The 23,963-nt window shown below is 47.2% G+C and overlaps 1 protein-coding gene across 9 annotated transcripts in view; it reads left to right on the top strand.

Moving 5' to 3' along the window:
* The window catches only part of SNX29 (sorting nexin 29), a 590,085-nt gene that overhangs the window by 116,929 nt on the left and 449,193 nt on the right, over positions 1-23,963 (top strand). For all 9 annotated transcript variants that reach the window (XM_070568519.1, XM_070568518.1, XM_070568526.1 and 6 more), the window contains 2 exons: positions 4,951-5,014; positions 7,190-7,318. In XM_070568519.1, coding sequence (XP_070424620.1) covers positions 4,951-5,014; positions 7,190-7,318 — 193 coding nt within the window. The remainder of the gene's footprint in view (positions 1-4,950; positions 5,015-7,189; positions 7,319-23,963) is intronic.

The raw sequence follows: 23,963 nt of genomic DNA, 5'->3' as shown, positions 1-23,963 counted from the left end.
GGTGGTTGTGAGAATGGAAACAAGGCTTGTCAGGTGCTGACAGATCGCTGGACATAAAGAGAGCGCTCACCGCATGGCAGCTGCTATTTTTCTGTTTCAGTAGTATTGTAGTTAGATAGGAATAACCTCTCTGGGTCACTCACTTTTCGTAAACCTTGGCCAAGCACCTGATGTGCAGGAGCTCTGGGGACCCAGGATGCCCGACATGCTATGTACCTTGAAGGAGTTGCGAGTTAATTGCAGAGGCAGAGGTGGTTAATTATTACACACTCGGCAGCTTGCTGAGGGGTAAGGGCATCAGGGAGGCCTTCCCAGATGAGCTGCCTTTTCATCTGGGCCCGAACAGCGGAGTTGGGTTTTATCAGATTGGCAGTGGGGGAGGGGTGGACACAAGCTGAGATGGGTTCTGACCAGGAGATCCATGAAATAGTTTGTGGGGAGGGCCGAAAGAGTCCAGGCAAAATCACCCAGGAGAGTTCCTCAGGAAGGCCTCGGGTCAGAGGCTGCGGGCCCAGACTGATCGCTGTCTCCGCAGAGTCCAGGTAAAGGGGTTGGTGATGCCCGGTGACACCTGGATAGGGCAGGACACAAACATCCCCACATAAGGATCGTGTTTCACGGGTGGTGAACTGCTCCCTCCGGGAGAGGCTCAGCAGACGCCCCTTTTGGCACAATGCTCCTGTCCTGAGCGTGCAGGGCACCCGTGCCGAGTGCTCCGGCTGTGGGGGTGTCCGCGCCGTGCACACGTGTTTTGCTGAGCTCTCTCCTGCTTAGATCCAGCGCAGATGGTTCATTAGCGTAAATCAGACGTGCGTGTGACGTGCCACGGTTGGACAGAGAGAGGGCTGGCGAGTGGAGTGTAGTTGCTTTGGTTGAGAGGAGATTTCACAGGGGTTGTGTTGGGGAGGGATGAACAGGTGGTGCACGGAGGATTTTTAGGGTGGTGACAGCACTCTGTATGATACTGTAACAGTGGATACGTGTCATTATACAACTTTCCAAACTCATAGAATATACAACACCAAGAGTGAACCCTGGCGTTAACTTTGGGTGATTATGATACGTCAGTGTGTGCACATCACTTGTACCAGATGTACCACTCCGGTAGGTGATGATAATGGAGGAGGTGTGCATGTGTGGGGGTGGAGGGTCTATTGAAAAATCTCTGTACCTTCCTCCCAATTTTACTGTAATAGTGTATTTTTTTAAAAAAGTGTTTACCGTTTCCAGCCTCATGTTACAATTATGAATGTCCTGTTCCTTTGCTCCCAAAAGAAGTTCGGGCCAGTTGAGAACTCCAGCGGGGAAGAAGCCCTCATAAGAAGACTCAGAGTTCAAACAGGCCTTGGAGTAGATGAGCCGTTTCCCCAGTCTGTGTCTGTAGTCCCCGGGCGCAGCCTTACCGCCTGCTCCGGGTTTCTTGGAGATGAGAGCTGTAGAGATAGCGTCCTCTGTCTTCAATAATATATGAAGTCTTGACTTTTTTTTCCATGGCTGTGGGTTCATGGGAATAAATTACTAGCTTTTTTGTTTTTGTTTTTTACAGATTTGTGTTTTCAGCTTTAAAGGAATTGTAACTCTAGCTATGATGAATTCTTCTAAATTATTAATGCTCGCTGTTGCCGTCTGTAAGAGGCAGTGCCTTGACATAGCACCGTCCCATCTAATCTCTCCTCCGAACCTTACCGCACCCAGGGAGGTTGGAGGTGGGTGCTGTTGGCCCCTGGCACTTGAGAGAAAGGCTCTGAGAGGCTGAGACACTGGTTCAAGGCCAGGAGCCAGGACTCCAGTTACCTGGTCAGGTTCAGAATGAGAAGCCATACAGACTGTTTCTTCATAGGCATATGTGAACCTGTACTGTTGTCCTCCGTTAAGGATGTTCCTTCCTTGGATAAGTTGGGAGCCTGGCTCTCTCGTTGCGAAGGTATCCAGCAGGTGCTCCGTAGATGTTGACTGAGGAATGAGTGAACTGCAGGCAGGGCATGGTCCAGGCAGGGGGCTCACTCTCTTTCGGCTTCGTCTGTTTCACGTGCCGCTTCCCGTCTCCCAGGGGCTGCGGGGCGGCAGTGCGGCCCCCTCTCCGTCTCCCTAGGCTGGTTAGCTCTGCCGTCGGCCTAACCTTCCTCCCCTCTTCTCCTCTCAGTCCTGCCGTCGCCCTGCTCTTTCTGATCTTTATCAGCATCTTCTCCGGACATGCTTTTTCTGCCTGCTTTTTCTCTTTAGAAATTGGTAAACCTTGACAACAGTTGAAAGGACCATGTGTGGCTCAGGTTTTACAGTATGTGCTGGGAACTGAGCCCCTCAGGTCCCGGCTGTGGCCTCGTTACCTGGACCCATGTTGTTCAGAGCGCCTTGGCTCTGGGCGTAGCACACAGGTGATGTGGGTCTCGTCTCCCGCCTGCTGCCTTCTGTCAGTGCTCTGCATCTTTATGGCGGCGTCAGCTTGGAGTCGGAGGCCTCGGTGTCCATCCTGGCTCTGACATTCAAAGGTGTGCGGTTGTGCAACTTATTTAATAACCTCTCCAGGTTTGTTCTTCATCTGTCAAATGGATTACTGTTCCTGTGCAGTGTCGGTAAGATAATAGCTTGTACCTCCCTGCATGTAAGTGGTAGCAATTATCCTTGCTGCCTGGGGTTGAGTGCAGAGTTCGGAAGTGGACAGACGTGGATGCAAATTCCAGCCTGCGTTTACATTCAATCCTCTAAAAGGGATTAGAAGATAGCGTCCCGTAGATTAGTTCTGCGACACCATTGGGACAGTGTACATGAAACGCTTTGCTGGGGAGTGCTAGAACTGTCATCAAGTCCTCAAGACTCAGAGCTTTCAGAGGGCAGGGCCATGTGCTGTGGCTCCCCACCATGCCCCTGACTCTGGCAGAGTCTGTGTCTGCTGGATTCTGCCCTCATTGCATGCCACTCCCACCTTCCTTGGTTCACTCTGCCTTCCTCGTGTGACCAAGCTCAAGCCTGTCTCAGGGCCTTTGCATGTGCTTTTTGCTGTGTGGAGTGTGTTTCCTCTTTATGGCAGTGGGGCTGGCTCCTTCTCCTCATCAGGCCTCTGCTGACATGTCATCTCAGAGAGCCCTCTCCAGAGCACCCCATGGGAACCGGCACCACTCCCCACCGTCAGTCTCTGTCACCTCACTTCGCGTGCGTTCTTGTCTTGGCTCGTCTCATTGCCCCAAGTGTTACGTGCTTGTTTTGTCCCCCCTACTGGAGGGGAGGCCTCCTGCAGGCAGAGACTCCAGTCTGTTGTGTTCACTCTACCACAGTGTCAAGGACAGTGCTTGTGCCTTGTAGATGCTCAGTGAACCCGTGTTGACCCAATGAATTTTTTGTCTTCCTTGGTGACACGAGGAAGGGGACACCTGAGCCATAGCCTCCTCACAGGCACCTCAGGAGGCCCGGTGTCTCACGGTATAACCCACAGGTTTCTCACTGTGGAGCGCACGAGAGGGGCCAGGGCGAAGACCTCCAGCAAGTCCTCTTGACGCTGATGTGGCTGCTCTGGGCTGGAAAAGACGGGGGGTCTGTTCTTTGTCCCACCTCGTCAGAACAGAGTGGCCCCTCGTGTCTGGCCTAGAGGCTGGAGAGGGCCCCTAGGCCCGTTCCTGCCCTTTCTTCCCTGAGACTGGGCTGTGGGCTTTCCGCTCCTCCGGTGCCGTCTGAGGACAGCATTGGTCCTGTGGCCTCATTTCTTGCCCCAGGGTCTTTGGTGGCCCTCTTTCTCCCGGGCATCCTGAGTAGGAGGTGACGGAGGGATGCACCTCTTTATCTGTGTCTTCTCCCTCCCTCATTTACTCCTTCTGTGCAGTTTATTCCTGCCCCAATGGATGGGACAGTGACCTGCGTTTCTTAGGAGTATATAAAGAATTTAAAAAGTTCAGGTGCCAGTAATGGCTTCGAACAGAGCTTGACAAGTAAGGGTTCAAATTTTAGCTAAAAGGAAGAAACCAACAAACCATACCTTTTTCTAAAAGAGGATTTGAAGTAGCATATCAAAACAGGTAAAAATAAGACGGGTTGTTGGTAAATTGGCACAAGGTGGAAATGTAGGTTTGAAAAGAAGATCAGAGGGAGAGTTAGCACATGGAGTGGTCACCACATGGTCACATACACTTACTAGATGCGTGATTCTGGCTGTGAGCTTCCTAGCAGCCAATCCCAAGAGGGAAATATAGTTGACAGGGTTCATTAGGGGGAAAAAACAAAGCGAAACTGGCTCTCCAGGAGAAATTCAGACGTTCCTGGTCCTGAGATCTGACTGAGTGATGTGGTAAACCATGTCTTTGCTATGGGGATGGGCAGTGACAACAGCTAAGCTTGATAGGATAGGAAACTTAGGTGCTCATTTAATTTAAAGGTGTGGCTTCTATCAACAAACGCTTCCTTACATTGAAGACATCCAGAAGAGTAGCTCCCATAAGTAACTATGGACTGTGTACTGGAGAGACCCCCCCCCCTCCATAACGTCACTTGTATACTAACTGTGGAAGTCAGTGTAGGAAGACCACATCTCTTAGTAAACGTAAGTATTTCCCTGTCAGCATGAAGCCATGTGTCACTTAATCTGTCTGATCCGCTGTTGATAAACAGCGTTAACTGGGACTATATCGTTGTTCAAGACAGATGTTGTCCAGTAGCGGGGACTTGGAAGAGCACTTAGAAATTGCAAGCCTGTGCTTTTTCCATAGCGACTGAGTATATTTTCACCAAGGAAACAGCTCCACATTTATTCTCATCCTGCCCTGCGCTTCTGTTGTGTGTGGCTAATAAGAGCGATCGACTGAGCCCGTGGGGTCTGTCAGACTGTATCGGAATTGGTTGTGAAGGGAAGAGGGGACCTGCTTTGACAAGTCGGCCCGTGATAGCACATCATCCAGATCAGTGAGGGGACAGTGTAATAGGTGACATCTGCTGATGGTTGTTGACTTCGCTTCCTTCCCTCAGGTGAACTGCGACAGGCGATCGTGGCCATGATGAATAGGAAGGACGAGCTGGAAGAAGAGAACAGGTACTGCGGTCTGCAGGCTGGGAGCAGCCTCTTCCTTTGACCTTGTGCCTCTGGGACCGAGAGGACCACAGAGGAGGGAAAGTTGGCTTTATGGCACCCTTGTGACCAATGATTTCTTACCTCTTGTCTGGGATGTACCACGTTAGTGTATGTATATATATATTGTGGCTCAACGTTAGCAAGGAATGAAAACCTGACCATCATGGCACCACCTTAGAACAAACTAATTTGGTAACATCTTTTTTTTAAATTCTTTTTTTTGAAAATAGCCTTCATTGAGATGTAATTCAGATACCGTACAATTCACCCATTGACCGCGTACAGTTCGGTGGTTTTTCGTATATTCACAGATATGTGCAACCATCACCGTAGGCCACTTCAGAACATTTTCACCACCTCAAAAAGAAAACTCGTACCCTTTAGCTATTGCCCTCCAACCTCCTGACCCCCCCAAAATGAAAGGTTTTGCATAATCTTCAGTTGAGGGCCTACTGTGTTCCAGGCATTCGAATATTGGTCTTAAAGTTTGCTCAGGTCAGGGATACCTAGGGCAAGATGGTATTTGGAGTCTTTTGACGTCCTCCAAAGCCCAATTGCAGATGCTGAGGGCAAAGGATTTTATTCGTCTTTTCCCTTGTGTAACCACGCCAGATACTAGCGAGGTCTTAGCTGTGTTGCTGCCATCCAGTTGCCCGAAGGTGAGCTGCTCACCTGCCAGGACCTTGTCTTGGCTACGGGGTGGTCAGTAGAGGGATTTTCCTCAATTATCTGCTAAGCTTCTGCCAGCGTGGTGAGGCTGCCTCCCTGGGCTGAGGAGTGGTGCTGGGTGCGTGTGTGTGTTCATGTCGTCCTCTTATTGTTTTATTCAGAGCGGGAATTAAGTGTCCACAGTGACAGGCAACTGTGATTCTCTTTTTTAAACCTTATTTTGGGCCCTGCTTGACAAAGCTTCTCCCTCATCCTTTATGGAAACATATAAAGCAAACAAGCAAGAATACTAAAACAAAAGAGAATCTTTTTCAAAAAGGAATCTTTAGACAGCACAATTTCCCAACTAAAACTTTCAACAAAGGGCTGCTAGACATTCAGGATTCTTCTTCCTGCTCCAGCTGGAGCTGTTACCTTGGAAGAAGCCGTAGGTTTTGTCTTACCTTCTGAGGAACAATAGTCACTGTCTGTTAATTTCTTCTCCTTCCCAGAAAAAGAAAAAAAATCATACCATGTTTGCATCAGGGGGTTCCAGGCCCCAAGAGGGGAATTTTCTCCAAACTCAAAACACAGGTCTTGGAGAGTGCAGTGAGCAGTGGGGTGGGGAGGTCAGACCGTTGCTTGTATTCTGATGTCTCATGGCAAGTGTCCTCTAGATTGAGGATGTAGATGCACCAAACCCAGCAAATGTTTTCTAGAAATAGCCATTTGAGGTCCAGTGAAGTACGTGGTCAACAGAGCCATTTGGCTCACTTATAGGTGGTAACTTGTGGTTATTTCTGAAAAACCTGCTGTCTTTTTGCTATTTAAGGCCAAGGATGACAGATATGCAAGTGAATGTGTTTTGGAGGGTAAACGAACTCCGAATATAAAATAAAACACAAGACGTGCCATGTCAAACTATATAGCTCTATAGAACACCATATATGCTTGTTTAACTTAGAGATGGCAAGGGACCAGGATTCAAGTGTCTTTTGGGGGTAGAAGTGGAAATGAGAGTAGACATCTGTCAGCTAATCGGAGCCTGTGTTCTATTTTTATGGCTTGGATTATTCTTTTGGGCTGTCCTGGCATCCTCTCCTTTGTTAAATCTCTTATCCAGTGTGGCTATGACAAAATGGCCTCAGTTTAATGTGCTGCACCTTCGAGGGGGATGTCTTTAAAGGGGCTTGCCTAGGGTTTGCTCAACTCATTGTTTCCCCTTGATTTAAGCTGCCCATGGGCTCTCCGGGACACAGAGCCTGGGCCACAGATGGTCCCCCAGAGGTTCATCCTAATTATTACTCTGAGGCTCTTGAGCAGAGTTTAGTATTTCCTTAAATCAGTTTATACGAGCTAGACTTGAGTTATGGTTTATGCAGAGCCTTGTGGAAAATGAATGAATTAGGACTTAGGTAAATCGCTGTATTCTGGCTCCATGGACTCTGGGTGGACAGCATCTGAACAGATGGGGCCCCCTCTTCCCAGATCACTGCGGAACCTGCTTGATGGCGAGATGGAGCACTCGGCTGCACTCCGGCAAGAGGTCGACACCTTGAAAAGGAAGGTAGCTGAGCAGGAGGAGCGGCACGTCACGAAGATCCAGGCGTTGGCAAGGTAGGGAGGGCAGAGGGACTGAGAGGTGGTCATGGGGGTCTTTGTTAAAACCCAAGCGCACCGTCTGCTGGTACATTTTCATTAAAAAAAAGTGACTGATGGAAATGAAATTTATGCATTCATGCATTTGAAATTTTAATTTATTTCACTGGCTAAATATTGAATAATATGTGTGCACATGGTTCAAAATACAAAAGGTACAAATGGTTAAACTATGGAAGTCTCCTCTCTGGTCCCCAGCCACCCAGTTTGCCCCCTGCAGGTGGGCAGTGTTACTGATGCAGAGATGCTGTGTGCATACACAGGCAGATACGTATGCACGTAACTGTTTTTCTTTTCATTTCCCTGCCCTCCTCCTGTTGTCCTTTCCTTCCTTAATGCAAAATGGTCATGTATCCTACACTCACTCACTCTACATCTTAGAGATCGTTCTGTATTGGTGTACATGGGGCTCTCAGCTTTTTAATGTTGTTAGTGCCGTCGAGTCGATTCCTATTCCTAGCGACCCTGCCTGTCTTTTTGCACCATCCTCTCCCCTTCCGGCGCTATCAGTCAATGCTCCACTGCTATTCACAGGGTTTTCATGGCCAGTTTTTTTTGGAAGTGGTGACTAGGTCCTTCTTTCTAGTCTGTCTAGTCTGGAAGCTTCACCGAAACCTGTGCCCCCGGGGTGACCCTGCCGGTATTTGAAATACTGGTGGCATAGCTTTCAGCATCACAGCAACATGAAGCCCCCACAGTATGACAAGCCACCGACAGGTGGTGTGGTTCCCCGACTGGAAACTAACGTAGGAGGGTGAAAGTGCTGGATCTTAACCACTAGATCACCATCTTTTAAATAGCTCATGATATTTCATTGTCTGACTGCACAGAATTCATTTGACCAGTGAGCCAACAGCCAGGCATTGAGGTTTCTCGTCTTTTGCTGCTTCTAATGCCACAGCGAATAACCTTTGCGCTTGTTATTTTGTTCCTATATAAGTATATTTGTTGGAAAAGTTCCTGAAGGTAGAATTGCAGGGTCTGTGTGTAGTGCTTTTCTAAGTTGGAGGGCATTCGGATCATCAGCCTGCCCTCCATGGGGGCCGAGCCAACGTGCTTTCCACAGCGGCGGGTTAGAGGGCCCTGATTCTGCACAGCCCCGCCCACAGGGGGCCGATCTGCTTCGGGTCTTGATAATATCCCAGATGAAAAACGGTGCCGGCAGGATATTTTTCATTTGCATTTCGCTAGTTAAGAGTGTGGTTGAGCCTGCTTTTTTTTGTGAGCCACTTTATTTCCTTTTCTGTGACTTTGTTTATATCTTCTTGAAGAAAACTGTAAAGGGAATCTAAAAAAAATCCCAGCTCCCATAAAAACATGCATTTTTACTGAATTTGTTGACATGTGAACATATTTTTATGTACTATACTTAAAATCTATAGCATGTCATTACTTAGGCTGCCTCCCTCCACCACTTAAGCAGTTTTTATTGTTTCCGTATAAGCTTCATGTTAAGTGTTTTTGTAGACCTAGATGTGGCATTGCACTGAGTTAATGCATCATATTAGAATAGCTGTTTCTGATTGGACATCTGAGTTGTAGTTTTTTCCCGTTTTAGGTTAGATAAATAGTTCATTGGTGGTTCTTTAAAACTACTTTTAAATAAGAACAGGAGGTGAATGTGTCTTGTGGATGTGCAAGGGGAGTCCAGAGTTAAGTCAATTTACAGCTGCATCTTTTCCCATCGTCGTGCTGCCAGGTGATGTGAGTGGCACTGATGTTAATTGTCACATATATGTAATTGGAAGTTGGCACCAGGATCCCATATTTAATTTCAATTCAAGCTTCTTTCTTCACGTTTTAAAATGGCATCTCAACAGCATCAGAGACAGCTATATGACTGTGATAAATACAGTAATAGGTGCCAAATTTGGCGTTTTCTCACCTGGATCGCCGTTTTACCTGGCCAGTCTAGGGTTCTGTGGCTTAATTGCGTTTGTTCACAATAAAGACTTAGGGCTGTTGAGTCACTGGTTCTGAATCCTCGAAGAGAGAGAGATACATTCCCTGTCATTTTTGAATTGTTAGGAGTCAGCTTAGCTTCCAGTGCCTGCTCCATTGCTTGCAAATTGTGTGTTTCTGGGTGAATTGCTTAACTTCCGCAAGCATGCATTTCCTCATTTATGAAATGGAGAGGGTCGTCTTATCCACCAGAGAGGACTAACGAGAGGAATGTCTGTCAGCTGTTATAACTGCATTTTAGTATATGATCATTCCTGGGAAAATTTTAGCCCATGAATGGGATAGAAAAAGCCAATTTCTTAACCAAGCAATTTTATAATGTGAAGTCTCCCCATTTAAACAATTGATAGCTGGGAGTTGAAGGCGTTTAAGGCCTGGAAGTTTGCAGTTTGCAGGTAGAAGGAACATCCATAAAACAGGCAAATACTTCAGAGGGAGAAAAAAGGAAAGCAAACCGAGCAGCTGGATGAGTAAGTTTTGAAAAATTCTTCTGCTGACATGTTCCAGACAGAGTTCACCTCTGCCAGCTGTCAGAACTTTCTTCCTGCTTCTGGCCACAGAAGGAGTAGCTGCCTGTGTTGTCAGATGGTGGACCTGCGTGGCCAGTTGTTGCTTGGAGGCTGGGGGACCGTCACTGATGGGGTGCAGGCAGGGTGGGGCAGCAAAGGGTCACAGGCTGGGGCCAAGGTCCGTGTGGGTGCCTTTGGGCTGCCTGTTCTCAGGTCCACGTGTGTTCAGGTGGCAGATTTCACGATGCAGCTGGTTTAGCCTCGTGGTTTGTGGCACGGATCCGGGCATTGGACTGTGGGGGTCAGATCATGCCCCTGCTGCTTCTTAGTTGTGTGACCTGAAGCAAGTTACTTAACTTCTCTGTCTCAGTTTCCTTAGTTGTAAAATGAGGATAAGAAAACTCTCCCCGCATAGAGTGGTGCGTGATGAAATGAGAGACCATATGCTGGCTCGACAGCTGTGCTTTACAAAGGCTCAATCAATGTTGACTATCATTCTCATTTTTCTTTAGCATAATAATTATGTTACTAAGAAACCTCACCTAATGAAAAGTTATATTTTAACAGCAATGGTGCAGAAAGAATGAAGTGCTAGGCTCTTTCAGACCCCAAAATGTGAACTACTGAAAGTGTTTGTGGGGATGTGTGTTTCACTGGCTCTGAGTGAACAGTTGTAAGACTGAAACATCCCTGAACAAATTAAGCATTTTATTACACATTCCTTTGCTCATAATTAACGGCTTTCCTTTCGTGCTATCGTGGCTCAACCAAGAACAAGGTCATGTAACCAGCCCAACCCTTGTGTGGCCCCATGCAGTTGCCCTTTCCTGGGTGGAGGCGTTAGAATCAGTAGCAGTTCAGGGTAGGAAAGTCTCATTCCCTAAATAATCGATTGCCTTATTTCCTACTGAATTACGAAAACTCAAGCCGTGAGACAGGTGTTCACAGAAAGAGGACACGCCTTTACATGAGAAGCACCGTTAAGGGAAGCAAGTGAACAGAATTGTTGGTTGTTGGGGGGACACTTTCTGTTTCTGCTCCTTGTATCGGTTACCTCTTGCTGTGTTACAAATTATCTCCAAACTTAGCAGCTTAAAGCAATGAAAGGTTATGATCCTCCACAATTTCTGTGAGTTAGGAATCTGAGAATGGCTCAGCTGGTGGTTCTGGCTCAGAGTTTCTCATAAGTTTTCAGTCAAGCTGTTGGCCAGAGCTACAGTCATCCGAAGGCTTGACTGGGGCTGGAGGGTCCACTTTCAAGCTCACTCATATGGGTATTGGTGGGAGGCTTCAGTTGCTTACCACGTAGGCTTCTCCATAGGGCTGCTCATAACACAGCAGCTGGCTTCCCAGAGTGACTAACCCAAGAGCAAGAAAGCACACCAAACTGGAAGCCACTGTGTTTTTATCACCTAATCTTGGAAGTGATATATGATCATTTCTGCTATATTCTGTTATCACTCAGTTCAACCCTGTTTCAGTGTGGGAGGGGTCTACACGTGGACGTGAATGCAGGGGTCATTGGGGGCCATCTTGGAGGCTGCCTACCAAGCCCACCAGGCTTGTTTCTCCCTGGAAACACTTCCCCAATCTTCCATGGTGAGTGCTTCATCCTCCCCGTTCTGTCCATGTGGTTTGGTGGGACTGACCATTTCACTGCCCCACCTGGGCTCCAGAGCAAGGCAGATGCTTCAGGCCTGGACAGTCAGCTTGTTCCATCCCTTGGCCTCTGTGATTGGGTCACAGAAGGGAATGTGGCCAAGCTGATCTGATAAGAGCCAATTTTAGCATTATTGAGAGGCTATAATGTAAGCCAGGAGTTGTTGGCAGCTGTTTTTACCACTGTGTAGGAAGATCTTGACCCCAAATGACACATGAGAGAAATGGAGGGAGAGAGAATTCAATAGGCCCCAATTACATAATTACATCTCCTGGATCCAGTCTTCCCTGAAGCTCTTTTTCCTCTGGACTGCTCAGTTTTGTGAGTCAATAAATTCCTTTTGTTACTTGAGCCAGTTTGTGACTGCTTTTCTCTCAGTTACAATCCTAAGAGTCCTGCCTAACCAGGCTTCCTGGTTCGGATACGAGGGGATTGGGACGAGTTGTGTTTTCTGTGCTTAAGAACAGTTGCTCTCTCAACAGTCAGCCTGCCAGGTCCATGAAGGAAGTTCCAGTTCAGCTGATTCACCGAGGGGGTGCAGACAATGTCTTGAGGGGCACCCGCTGGTTGTTTCAGAGCACTGCCCAAGGTCTTCTCTTCCTGTATCTCATGTCGGGACCAGCCTTACTAGTGATCTTCTGGCACAGCTTTTCTCTCCGACTGAGGAGTTCTGGTGCACTAATGGGAACATGTTGTTCTTACTTGTGTGACTGGGGCCCATTGCCTTAACCCCCTGAGCCTCTGGGTCTTCATTTGTTTAAAAATGTAAAAGGGGGCGGGTGGTGTGGGGCTCTCTCGGTCCCTGTCGTGAGGTGACGGTAAGCAGGATGCTGTGCGGGTGTGCCCTGGTTACTGCTGGCCTTCGTGGGGCTGTGTCTAATCCTTGGCTTGGGAAATAGCACAGAGACTCAGGTCCTGGCTTAGTTTTCTAAATTTCAGTTTTCCCATCTGTAAACTGGGGCACAATAATAATAATGATAATAATAATAATAATTTGCTTTTGGTGGCATAAACCCAAACTAAATTAGCTTGGGTTAACAGGAATTTTGTGTTGCTGAAACTGGTCACTCTCCTCAGGCAGCGTGGGACCCAGGTGCTCGGGTGAGGCCAGCGTTCCCTCTCTCCCCTGCTCTCGGCTCTGTGTCCTCTGGGTGTTAGTGTCATTCTTAGGTAGGGCCTCTGCAGCAAAGATGGGCTCTGGTAGCCCCAAGCCTCATGCAGGATCCAAAGACAGGCCCTTCCTCCTGATGTCCCTATATAACATTTCCGGAAGACTCCTCGCTGGGCATGTTGCAGTCAGCAGTGAGCAGAGGCCATGATTGACATCCTTGCCGGGTCCCCAGGGCAGGCAACGGGCACACAAATCATGTCTGTTATCCTTCTTCATAGGATTGTGGAGCTTACATGAGCTAATGCTCCTAAAGTGCTTGGCGCAGCTCCAGGCCCATCATAAATGCTCAGTGGATGTTCCCTGATTTCTTCTTAAGAAAGGCAACTTGGTGCCTTGGCCATGGGTGGCCAGGGATGCTGAGGCTAGGCCAGAGCTCATGGATCCTCCCTGTTCCAGCTTCCCCCTGCAGCAAGCGTCTGGAAGCCTTTGAATGAAGGCCTTCCTTTGACCTTCAGCTCCTCTTGGTGTTATTTTTCCAGCCCTGCCTGCCCAGCATATGTCCCTTTTGGGCTGCAGAGCGTTGATCTGCCATGACAGTATCTTGCGTGTGAGACAGAATTGTACTGTACAATCTGTGAGGGAAGGCTGGACCAAGGGCCTTGGGAGCCCTGCTCGCATCACTCCAGCTAGTCCCCCAGGAGACCTTTAACGGCCTTCTGTGAGGCTTTCAGTCTGTTTCTGCCCTGAGGCTCAGTCTCTGCCTTTTTTTGTTTTTAAATCATTGGAGAAATATGAAGACTATGCCTTTTGTGAAAAAGGATAGTAAATTTCTTTAGTGTCCATCTAAAGCCATTGATTGTTTTTAATCATAAGCGGCAAATGGACAGAGTTGAGAAGCTCAAACACAAAAGATACTCGTTTGAATTCTGAGCCTGTCCTAGGTTAGGGATGGCCTTTGGAACTGAGGGTCTGGGCCTTTTCATCACCAATCCTCAGTTGGGAAATAGTCTCTTACAGAGAAAACCAGTAAGTTTCATCCTGTTGCCAATTCTGGGGGTGGCTGCCTGGGGTTCTGGGTTGAGAAGGATTTGGGGTCTCATCTGGGCTCAACAGGAGGAAGTGCTGTTATTGATTAGCAATGTCTGCCGTGGACTTGGGAAGGGGAAGTGGTAGCAAGCAGGCCAAGAACTTGCCATCCCTATGTTAGTGCTGGTGGAGCCATGGAAACTACTTGGGATTAAGTCCCAAAGCCAAGATGGCAGTGTTGCACATGAGATGGAAAAAGGGAGAATTTGTCCTTGTTTTATGAAGTCCCCATTGTTCAATTCTGTTTGGTAAAAGAAACATACTCTGGAGGAATATCAAATCCGTTATGTAAAACAAAACAATAAAACTTTGCTCTCATGTTGAGCAGAGACCAGAAATAAGGCCCAGTTTTTGTCTGTGCATCTTTCAAAAAGTTAATATTTGCTTCATGTCTGATGCAAAAAGCCCACGTTTATGGACTGAGAGTTGGGGAGGAAGAGCGGGGTTCTTTTCACTGGAAGAAGTGTTGGCGCAGGGGACAGTGTGTTGTCTCCTAGAAGCCCTCCCCTGTGTTTCTCCCACACTGGGATATCAGCCGTGGCATGATTTTTTTTTCCTTGGTTGGTGGTAGCGGTTGAACTCTTCCAAGCACCAAGGTTCAGCCCTGATCGTCAAATCTGGTCAAGATAATTCCATCTCCTTTCCACAGTGACTGGTGCGGGTCACCACGGCTTGACCCAGTTGGGTGTGGTGATGGGACTTGGTTCAGGAAATGGGCACGCGCTCTCATTCTGGCCATGGAGACATAGTTGGAGGTTTGCTAGGACTTTGGAGGAAGATGGTCCCTTGGTCACTGGGTGGCTGGGATGACTCCCTTCTTCTGGACCATGTGCTGTGAGAGTGTAAAGACTGCTTTAGCCATTTTACCACCATGAAGGGGAGACAGCCTTGGGGTGAGGCTTATGCTACGGTTTGGAATGGAGAGGAGAGGTGAGGGAACTGGGTTTTAGGACATCAGTGGGCTGCTGAATCAACCTTCTCTTGAAGCCAGATTTTCCACTTATGTGGGCCGCTAAATTCCCTTTTCTATTTATGCCAGTTTGAGTTGGGTTTTCTGTGTCTTGCTACATCAAGAACATTCATTCATACAGAAGGCTTTGCCTACCGTCTGCTGCCTGACCACGGGCTAGGTCACGTCCCTCCGTGCTGTCCATAGGAACCAGTGTCCCTCCATGGTGTTAGTATCAGTCATGAGTCTGTGTGGTCTCCCTTTGAATCTGTAAGCTCTGTGAGGGCAGTGACCATGCTTTTGTGCTTTTACCTCTTCTCCTTTGCAACTAGCACAATGTCCAGCACACAGTAGGTGCTCTGTAGTGGTTAAATAAGGGAGTGAAGGGACTATGGGATGAGTGACAGTGCCACTTGGTCCTAGTCTCATTGAGAAATGCCAACCTTTCAACACCTGATGGCTCTCCGCGGGTAGCACCTCCTGTCAGCACAAAGTCACGTTGAGCTTAGCTTCAGACCTGCTAATGGCATCTTCAGCTTGGAGATGATATTCGGGTCACTTTTTGGGAATTGGGGCTTTCTGGAAATCCCTTAGCCATCCACAGAAATCTTACTGCTTAAGATAGGTAGATCGTGAGAGCTTAGTATTAAGTGATGGGAACCCACTGGAAACTGGCTCATGGAAAAGTGCGGTTGATTGGGTTGTGAACTTCCTAGTTTAGAAGAGCGAGCTCTCTGCCTAGCTGGGTCCAGAGCCTCCAGGGGTGTCAGGCAGGACCTGTGTCTTTCCATGTCCCATCTTTTTCCCTTGGTTGCAGCTTCATTCTCAGACCTGCTCTTCCCTTGTGACAAGAGGTTCCCCAGCAGCTCCCAGCAAAATCCCGTCAGCTTGGCATCCTTAGTGGAAGGAGAGCACTGCTTCCAGAAACCTCCAAAAGTCCGAAAGTCCTGGGCTACCCAGTGGAATGCATTGTTCTTACAGTCCAGGCCTGGGGGACGTGCCCCTCTGGAGCCAGGAGGTAGCTAGCTTTTTCTCACCCAGAATATATGGAGTAGGAATGAGTGACAAAAAGGAAAACTTTTCCTTTTTCTGCGTTCCCTCAAAAGGAGAATTGGGGCGCTCTTCCTGTCAGATGGGGTGTGAATGCTAGGTACACAAAGACAGGAGACACCCCTGCAGTGGGCTCATGGCCTCCTGACGTTTGGATTCTTAGGCTTCTCAAAGTAAAGGTGCTGTGCTGTCGCTCTTGAGCCAACCCTCCTGTGTGATCCATGAAATCTGGACTTCAGCCATTCTGATAAGTCGTCCGATGTCTCTGTGCTGTGTTCTTTTGTGTCTTTCTGTGATTGGATCTTAATGTCAGATAATGATTTGACCTCATTAGCAAGTGCTGAATCCAGCTACTTTGCTGCTTTAGATTTGTAGTTCTGTTATTTTGTATATGGGACGCCATCACAGCATGGCTTGCTGAGTGGTGTGTAGGTCTGCGCCCGGGATCTGATCCTGTGAACCCCAGGCCGCTGAAGCAGAGCACACGAACTTAACCAGTATGCCACCAGGCTGGCCCCAGTATTCCTTTTTTTATACAAATATTTGGCAATGCCCTTTTTACTATCCTGAAATGAAATTCATAGCTAATAGACTCTATCTACTTAACTAATTTTTTAAAAGTCATTATAACACCCTAACTCTAATTTGAAGGAGAAAGAAAAGGAAAGTAACATAATAAAAAGTAGATTTCTGTATGTACTGGCCGGGCACTGCATTGCTAGAAAACATGATGTGGGTAAGCGCTTGAACCTACTTATAATGCACAAGTTTGGATTTAACGGTGGTAAGAAGATCACAAGGCATGCTTTTTAAGAGGCACAGAAAATGAAAGAGCAGAGCATGGGTGGATTCTATAATAAGAACTAGTATATTCAGTGTATATTACATGAATTAGATTGCAGGCTCAGATCATTAACAAGTTTTCCACCTACAGGGAGGCCGTCAGGACAGTTGAAAGTGTGGCAGGGTGTCCGTTGCTCTTGGCTGTGGGACTGCCTTGCCTTTCAGGACGGCTGGTCTGCCTGGCCCCCTCTCTAAATGCTGCTAGCACCCATCACTGTGATGATCAAAAGTGTCTCTACACTTTTGCTTTGCTTAGACTTTGCTATCCATTAGTCACCAGGGGAGCTGTTAAAACCACTGTGCCCACACCTCCAGAAGGCAGGACGGTCCCCAGTGAGAATTTTTGCTGTAGCCCTTTCCCCAGTGTTCTCACTTTCAACACTATTTGCAAACGTACCATCAGAATTTTGTGTTCAGGAGCCTTCCGGTCCCTTTGCAATTGCCTCACTCTTTTAGCATCCTTGCCCAGGGACTGAACCCTGACCACACTGAATTATCCTTTGAGCTCTTACTGCCTGTCCCGGCCCACCCTGGCCCTCCTGGCCCTCACTTCTCCTTGGGCATGAAGCTTGCTTCCCCAGGGTTGCTGGCTCTTTCACTTGGCTGGGTCTCATTAGCTGAGTGAGTTGTGCTCTTTGTCATTCTTTATGTCATTCTTTAGCATGTCCTTGTCAGCAGCTGACAGGTCTTTAATGACTTGCACCAGAGCAGCCAAGGAGAGTTGAGTGCATGGGGTGGGACCGGGATGAGTACAAGACACACGTGTCAGAGCAGGAGATGAGATGGCTTAGGGGGAGCTGGTTTTCCTGAAGTTGAATGCTAGTGACATTCAGTGAAGGGTGGATGGGTAGTTAATACTCTTTTGTTCATTTGCTCATCAAACATCTATTCTGTGTTAAGCTTCGTCAGTCAGATAAACAAGATGCAGCTGACTCTGCCCTCTGCACGCTCAAAGTGACGGAGGGAGATAGAAACAAAGATTTTATCCTTTTTGCTGACATTTGCTTGTGCTGCCATTGAGATGGCGGGTCTTAGGGGGAAGTGTGGTGTAATGGTGTGGGCAAGCCTTGGATGTGAGCCCTACTTCTCACCAGGACCAGGGTAAGGGGAGCGAGGTGCTTCAGGTGCAAAATTTCAGGAAGCCTTCGCTCTGAGGGTCATGCAAGTGCTTCTCCTACTTGCAGACGTGTGATTTCAGACGGCCATTTTACCCCTAATGCATCCCTTCTAGAAAGCTGGGATAATCGTCTCTCCCTTACAGACACTACGCAAGAGATAATGCATGAAAAGTGCTAAGCACAGGGGGTGCCCTGAGTAAGTACTTGGTAAAAGCCAGCCGCGATTCCTCTTACTGGTTTCGTGGAAGTAAATGATCCTCCATTCGAGGCTGCAGAGGGCCATTTTGTGGAGTTCATCCAGCCTGCTGTTGCTCAGATATAGCTGACTTTCTAATAAAGAATTCTCCAGGTTGAAGAGCTAAATGCCTTGCTTAGACGTGGCCATACAATACAGTCACCAGGGGAGCTTTGGAAACTGTGTCCAGGCCGCCCTCCAGGCCAGTTGAGTCTGACTCTCAGGAGGTGAGACCCACATCACTCAGGGCATTCCACTGGGTGGCCCAGAGTGACAACTGGTGGTTGAGAGCAGCGCTTCTCAAACCTTAACTCACCGGCCAGGCCCTGGGGATCAGGGTGGAATTCAAACTCGGGTTCCCCAGCTCTGGGCGGGGCCTGACGTCATGTATTTCTAACAAGCTCCCAGGTGATGCCGACGTTGCTGGTTCCTAGACCACGCTGCGTAGCAAGGGCCCAGACAGAAAGCTGGTAATGATTTCGAAAGGGTCAGCTGGGTTATTTGCAATCACCTGTGCTCTTAGAAAGGTGAAGGCACTTTGTGATTTTTATCTCAGAACCAAGCTAGGGAGTTAGCTTTTGCTTGGCTTCTTTGAAAAATACAAAGAATGCTATGAGCCACTACAAGAATTAGCGCTATTAACATTTGTCATTTTTGCTTTCAGTTTCATTTTTAAGTGAACTATAAACAACATGAGGGTTGCTTCTGGTGGGTCCTGAAGGATCTGCATGTGAGCTTTTAACAGGAGCCGGTCATCCTACAACTTGCTTTGCTCCCCTGACGTTGAGTTAAATGCTTTCAGGTTAAGATGCACACCAGTGGGATTCTGGGGTGGAATTCTGCCATGACTGGCCAGCTTGAGGTTTCTTGAGAAAGCTCTTGTTTTCACGCTTTAAAAAATTAAGTTGTAAGAGCAACGTAACAACCCCAAATGGAGAAAAGAGTCCCAGGTCTCATGATCCTAGCGTGACAACTGTTTCTGCTCTTAGTCCATTTAAGCACCATTTTTATATAGTTATACCACCATTAGTGTGTACATGCAAGTTTTAGTCTGTTTTTTTATAACGTTTTCTTGTGTTTCTATGTAGATTTCAAATTATGTTTAAATAGAGATTTTCTTTTTTTCCCCACCAGAATATAAAAGTAATGTACAAGTTACAATCCGTAAGTTTGGGAAGAATAGAAAAGTTTAAAGAAGAAAATCCACCTGGACACGATCACCATTAATGTGGTTTATTTATTATTTATGAGGCATTTTATTCCAGTTTATGTATATATTCATTTTACGTAATTCTGATCATTTTGGATCTGTAAGTCAGTGGTCTGCTTTGAAAGCAGTTAACATTGATCGTAAACATTTCCTCGTGTTCCTCGCTTACATGGATATCACTTTTGCTGGCCGTGTGGAGTGCTGTGTTTGGATATGCCCTTGTTTGTCACATCATTTCTTTTTCTTAACCATTCTTCCCCATTCTTAGGGGTAGTATTTACTTGAGCACATTTTTTTGTAAAGCTCTTCCTTTTTTAAAAAAAAAATCATTTTCTTAATCTAGATACCTAGAGTATGAGCCTCTGTAATGGCTCTTCAGTCATGTTGCCAAAATCCTTTCCAAGAAAGAGGTTTCACTGGATGCCCCCACAGCAGTGTGTGGAGGGCCCACCTCATTGTCATTTTTAATGGCTGTAGGGCACACCACAGTTTGCTTAGTGGTTTCCTCGTAGGTTAGTGTTTTGGCTGCTGCTAGTTTTCTGAGATTGTAGGTAAAGGCTGAGTTGATATCCTCATATCTGTAACTTGTTCTCCCTCTGTCAGTTTCTTTCCTCAGTATGTATTCCCAGGAATGAGATCACAGGGCAAAGGATATGAGTGTTTTAATGGCACAAGTTCTGTGTCCTTGCTCCAGGGTGAGGCAGGAGGACCCACCCACTAGCGGCTTGAGCCTGTTTAATCGTCATTCATCACCACTTGGCTCCTCCTTTTGCGCCTGTGGAAGGTGAAGGTATCTTGGCATGAATGATCTCCTCCTTTTGCGCCTGTGGAAGGTGAAGGTATCCTTGGCATGAATGATCTCCCAGCCCATTTCTCTTTTGGGAGTAGAGACGTGGGAATCTCCCACAGGTAGGAGAATGGAAACGCCAAATGCGTTAGTGTCCAAACTTAGAATGATGGAAGCACCTTCTCAAACACCCCGAAGAGTGGAGAGCTGTATAAATTCCTTCACAACTCTTTCAGAATTTTGTGATCAACGTAAGTTTTCCTAGATATTTTTCTCTGTAAACATGGACAGGAACAAATAGAGAAGAGCAGGGGTATGGTGGCATCTCTTAAAGCAATCTCGTAAGGGAGAAAGCCATGTGCTTGTTTATTTTCTCTATTGCTTCTAGAATCCCATCAAAGACTCAGGTTTTGTTGATGAACTAAAATTTTCAGGGAGTAAGCAGCAAGGTATATTTGCATGAACATCTGCATTTTGAAGCACGTGCCCACGTTGAATGGATAAACGTCACAGCCATTAGTAGTTGGCGCCAGATGCTCTCCGCAAAATGTGCACCAAACACGGGCTTGGGTGGTTCATCAAGATGCAAAAAATATGCAGCTGCTAAGGGAAAAGGAAGACTGCGTCTGAAACATCGCTTTAGCCCATCACTTTTCCCTATCAAAGCACAGAAGCAGGAGGAGATAAAAAAATTACCAAACCCTTAAATGCGATAGAACTCTAATTAAAAGGCTATGATAATTATCCACTGGGGAGGGAAATGTGTTTACCATTCATTAACGCTCCATTTGCTGTCTGTTCTAATGAGAAGTAGGTAGAGAAATCTAGAGGAGTAAATAAAAATAACAGTGGTTTTGAGGGATAACCGAAGAGCCCAGAAAAGCAGAACAGTTGGAAGAGAGATGCTCGTAAGTGAGTGTCAGTGTTCGTGTTGCTTGAGAGAAATGGTTGAAATTCACCAGCGGACCTAGCCGATCCAAGTTGCTGGAGCCCATTGCTCAGTTTCATGCCCTGGCTTTTCCTGTTTTCCTTGGGAGAGGTAGAATTTGTAACCTGGTTATTTGTAGAAAATAATTTTTCAAACCTTGCCTTTCCGGTACGGTTCACAGGGTGGCAATTTCCATGTCACCGAACATGAAGCCTGGGTCTTAAATATAGCCAGCATGTGAATGCCCTGCAGGCGGTGACAGTGGCAATGACATCACTGCCAAGCAACTTCTTGTTATTTTGGAGCCCAGGAGGGGAGCAACAGGAAGCTCAGCGGAGGGGAGATATTCTTGGCAAGCACAGTAAGGCAGTTTAAAGAGAGGCAACTGTCAAGTCTAGTGATTTGGGAAGTTTGCAAAGTTTATTTGTTCACCGAGCAAACGAAAGTTCACCGAGTTTGTACTGGGTGCCAAACACAGACAATGCAAAGATGTGAGGCACTCTTCCTTCCATCATGTGGCTCCTGCCGCCAACCAGCCGTCACAGAAGTGTTTTATTTTAAGTGAAGGACTGTTTCTTCAAGTGCAGTCTTACTGGGAAGCTCTAAATGTAACCTTGTTGAGAGCTGAGCTGCACGGGTTGAAGTGGAGAGGCTGGGGTCCTAGAACCACCTACTGCGCTACAAAATCCCCTTGGGAGCCACACCAGAAAGGCCGTTACAAAATGATCATCTAGGATGGAACAGAATTCCTTTGAGTCCCGTTCTCTCTTGTTGCTGGTAGCATGGAGTAAAGAGGTGTTATGGCTGAACTCAATCCACCGATGGTCTCCACATCCCTTCTCCATCTCATGAGGCTGCTTCCTTTCCCAAGGGGGTTTCCCTGGGCGTGGAGTTAAGCGTGTCTCATTAGATCTTCTTGTTTCTCTCCTCACTCACTCATTTGCCCTTCAGATTTTATAGTATAGTCTCTCCCCTTCCGTGCATTCTCGGTCCCCCTATTTTGTTCTCCAACTTCTTTTTTTCTGTAGCATTTATCATCTTCTAATGTGTTACTCCTTATGATCACTGTTTATTACTGCCTCTTTCTCTTATGTTGTAGCCTCGTGAAGGCAGGGCCCTTCGTCTCGTTTGTTCACTGATGGATCTGTCTCAAGGGGCCTGCACAATGCCTGGCACATAGGAGAGCTCAGAAATTTGCTGAATGAACAGCTGAATATTTGTCAATTCTGTGTTGTTTCTCTGCTCTGTTGGGCTTTTATTTCTAAGGTCATTTCATGGTCTAAGCTGGCTGCTAGAGCCCCAGCCATCACGTCTGCATTCTAAGCAGCAGGGAGGATGAAGCAGAGGAAGGAAAAAAAGAGTGTGTGCCGACTTCCTTTAAGGAGGTTATCTGCATGTCACTCCAAACAGTTGGTCACATTTTTCAGTGGCCTGGACTTACTCTGGTAGGGATGCGGAGACTTGGGCTTTTGTTCTTTGGTAGGGTACATTGTCTCCCTAAATAAAACTGAGGAAGGGAAGAACAGGTGTTTTGGAAGGCGTATAGTGGCCTGTGCTCAGTGCCTCGTACATAGTCAACTGTCATTAGAAAAACTCACATGGAGAGACAAGGTAGCTTAGGTTCTGTTCTTTGCTCATCAGTACATCACATTGTCCCCATGGCAACTGACAGAATGGCTTGTGAGTCAGCAAGACCTTGGCTCAAATCCCTTGATTTGAGTGTATTAAGTGTGTTAAGCCCTTGCTGGCTGGGGGACTTTGGACAAGCCACCTTGCCTCCATAAGCCTCAATTTTTAAAAATCTATAAAATGGGGATACTACAGAATGTGGCGTGGGGTCTGAGGCCTAGGATGTTAATAAATGGAGGCCTATATATTATCCCCTGATCTTTATCACCATCTTTAGTCAAGTATGGTTTCTAGATGCTAAGCATCCAAAGATTACGAAGACATGGTCTCTGTGTTCCAGAAGCTCACAGAAGGGCGTTCCAGGCAGAGAGAACATTTTGTGCAAAGGGAGAGAGGCATGAATGGGAATGATGTGCCGAGGAAGCTGCAGGTAGCTCACAATGGCTGCAGCACAGAGTCCTGGAGTCCAGGGTATGTTGGGGAATGACTAAGGAAGGTTCTGGAAGGATAACCTGGGAACAGATTCCACAGGCCCCAGTGGGGAGTCTGGCCCCGGTTCTGTGACACTGGGGCTGGTGAAGGCCTGTAGGAAGGGGAGTAATCGATCAGGTCTGTTCTGTGGACATTTCCCTTAGGGAGAATTGGGTGGAAGGAGGCTAGTCTTGGAGGGGGAGTCTGGGCTAGAGGTTCTTTGAGCCATTCAGGCCAGAGATGGTACTGGTCACATCTGAGCAGGGCCACCAATTCCAGAGAGAAGATGTGGCAGGTGAGACAGAGGGTGGAATCAACACTGATGAGTGTGACACTAGTTGTTCTCTTCTTGGATTACTGTCTGTCTTCCCAGGAGGAGTGAGGGGAGGTAAACAAGATGTGAATGGAGTACTTGCAAAGCTCCTCTAAGTGGAAGACCAGATCCAACCCGGTCCTTGCTGACATCAGCATTTTCACTGAGGATGGTTAGTTCTTTCCTGGGCCTGTGCATCCTTTGTTAACCTGAAGCCCGTAAGTGGCAGATTTTTTGAACAGTGAGTCAGCATCACAACTTTAAAAACCTGTGCCCTGTGGCAGGTTATTAGGGCTGGAACGTCAGCTGATGAGCTAATTGTGCCCAGTAATCGCCTCTTCATCATGTGTGTGAGCCCGCATCCCTTTGTAATCACCATGGTCACAGTGTCAGCAGGCCCCAAGCTCATGAGGAGGTTGTCCATGGGTCACCAGTAGGTCACAGGTGCAACTTTGGTTCATTTGTGCAGATTGGGGCTAATTTGTGTTGGCTCCTTTATCTGCAGTGGAAATTGCTCAGTTGGGTAAGAGATGGGGTCATTTAGCAGATGGATGCCCTGGGATGCTGTGCGTGAGGCAGCATGTGACCTGGGCCTTCCTCCCGGGTTCACTGTTAATAAGGCTGTGTCCTTGGCTTTTAGAAGACCTTGACCAGGCCCAGGTGGCTTTTCCCCCTCTTCCGGGAACTTTTAAGATTTGTTTGCTTGTGTTTCTCCTTCTACTTTTTTTTATTATGGCGTTTT

This window comes from Equus przewalskii, chromosome 12 (assembly GCF_037783145.1).
Source record: "Equus przewalskii isolate Varuska chromosome 12, EquPr2, whole genome shotgun sequence".
NCBI classification, from domain to species: domain Eukaryota; kingdom Metazoa; phylum Chordata; class Mammalia; order Perissodactyla; family Equidae; genus Equus; species Equus przewalskii.
Note: the sequence above shows the minus strand (reverse complement) of the source record. Positions and strands in the feature narration are given on the sequence as shown.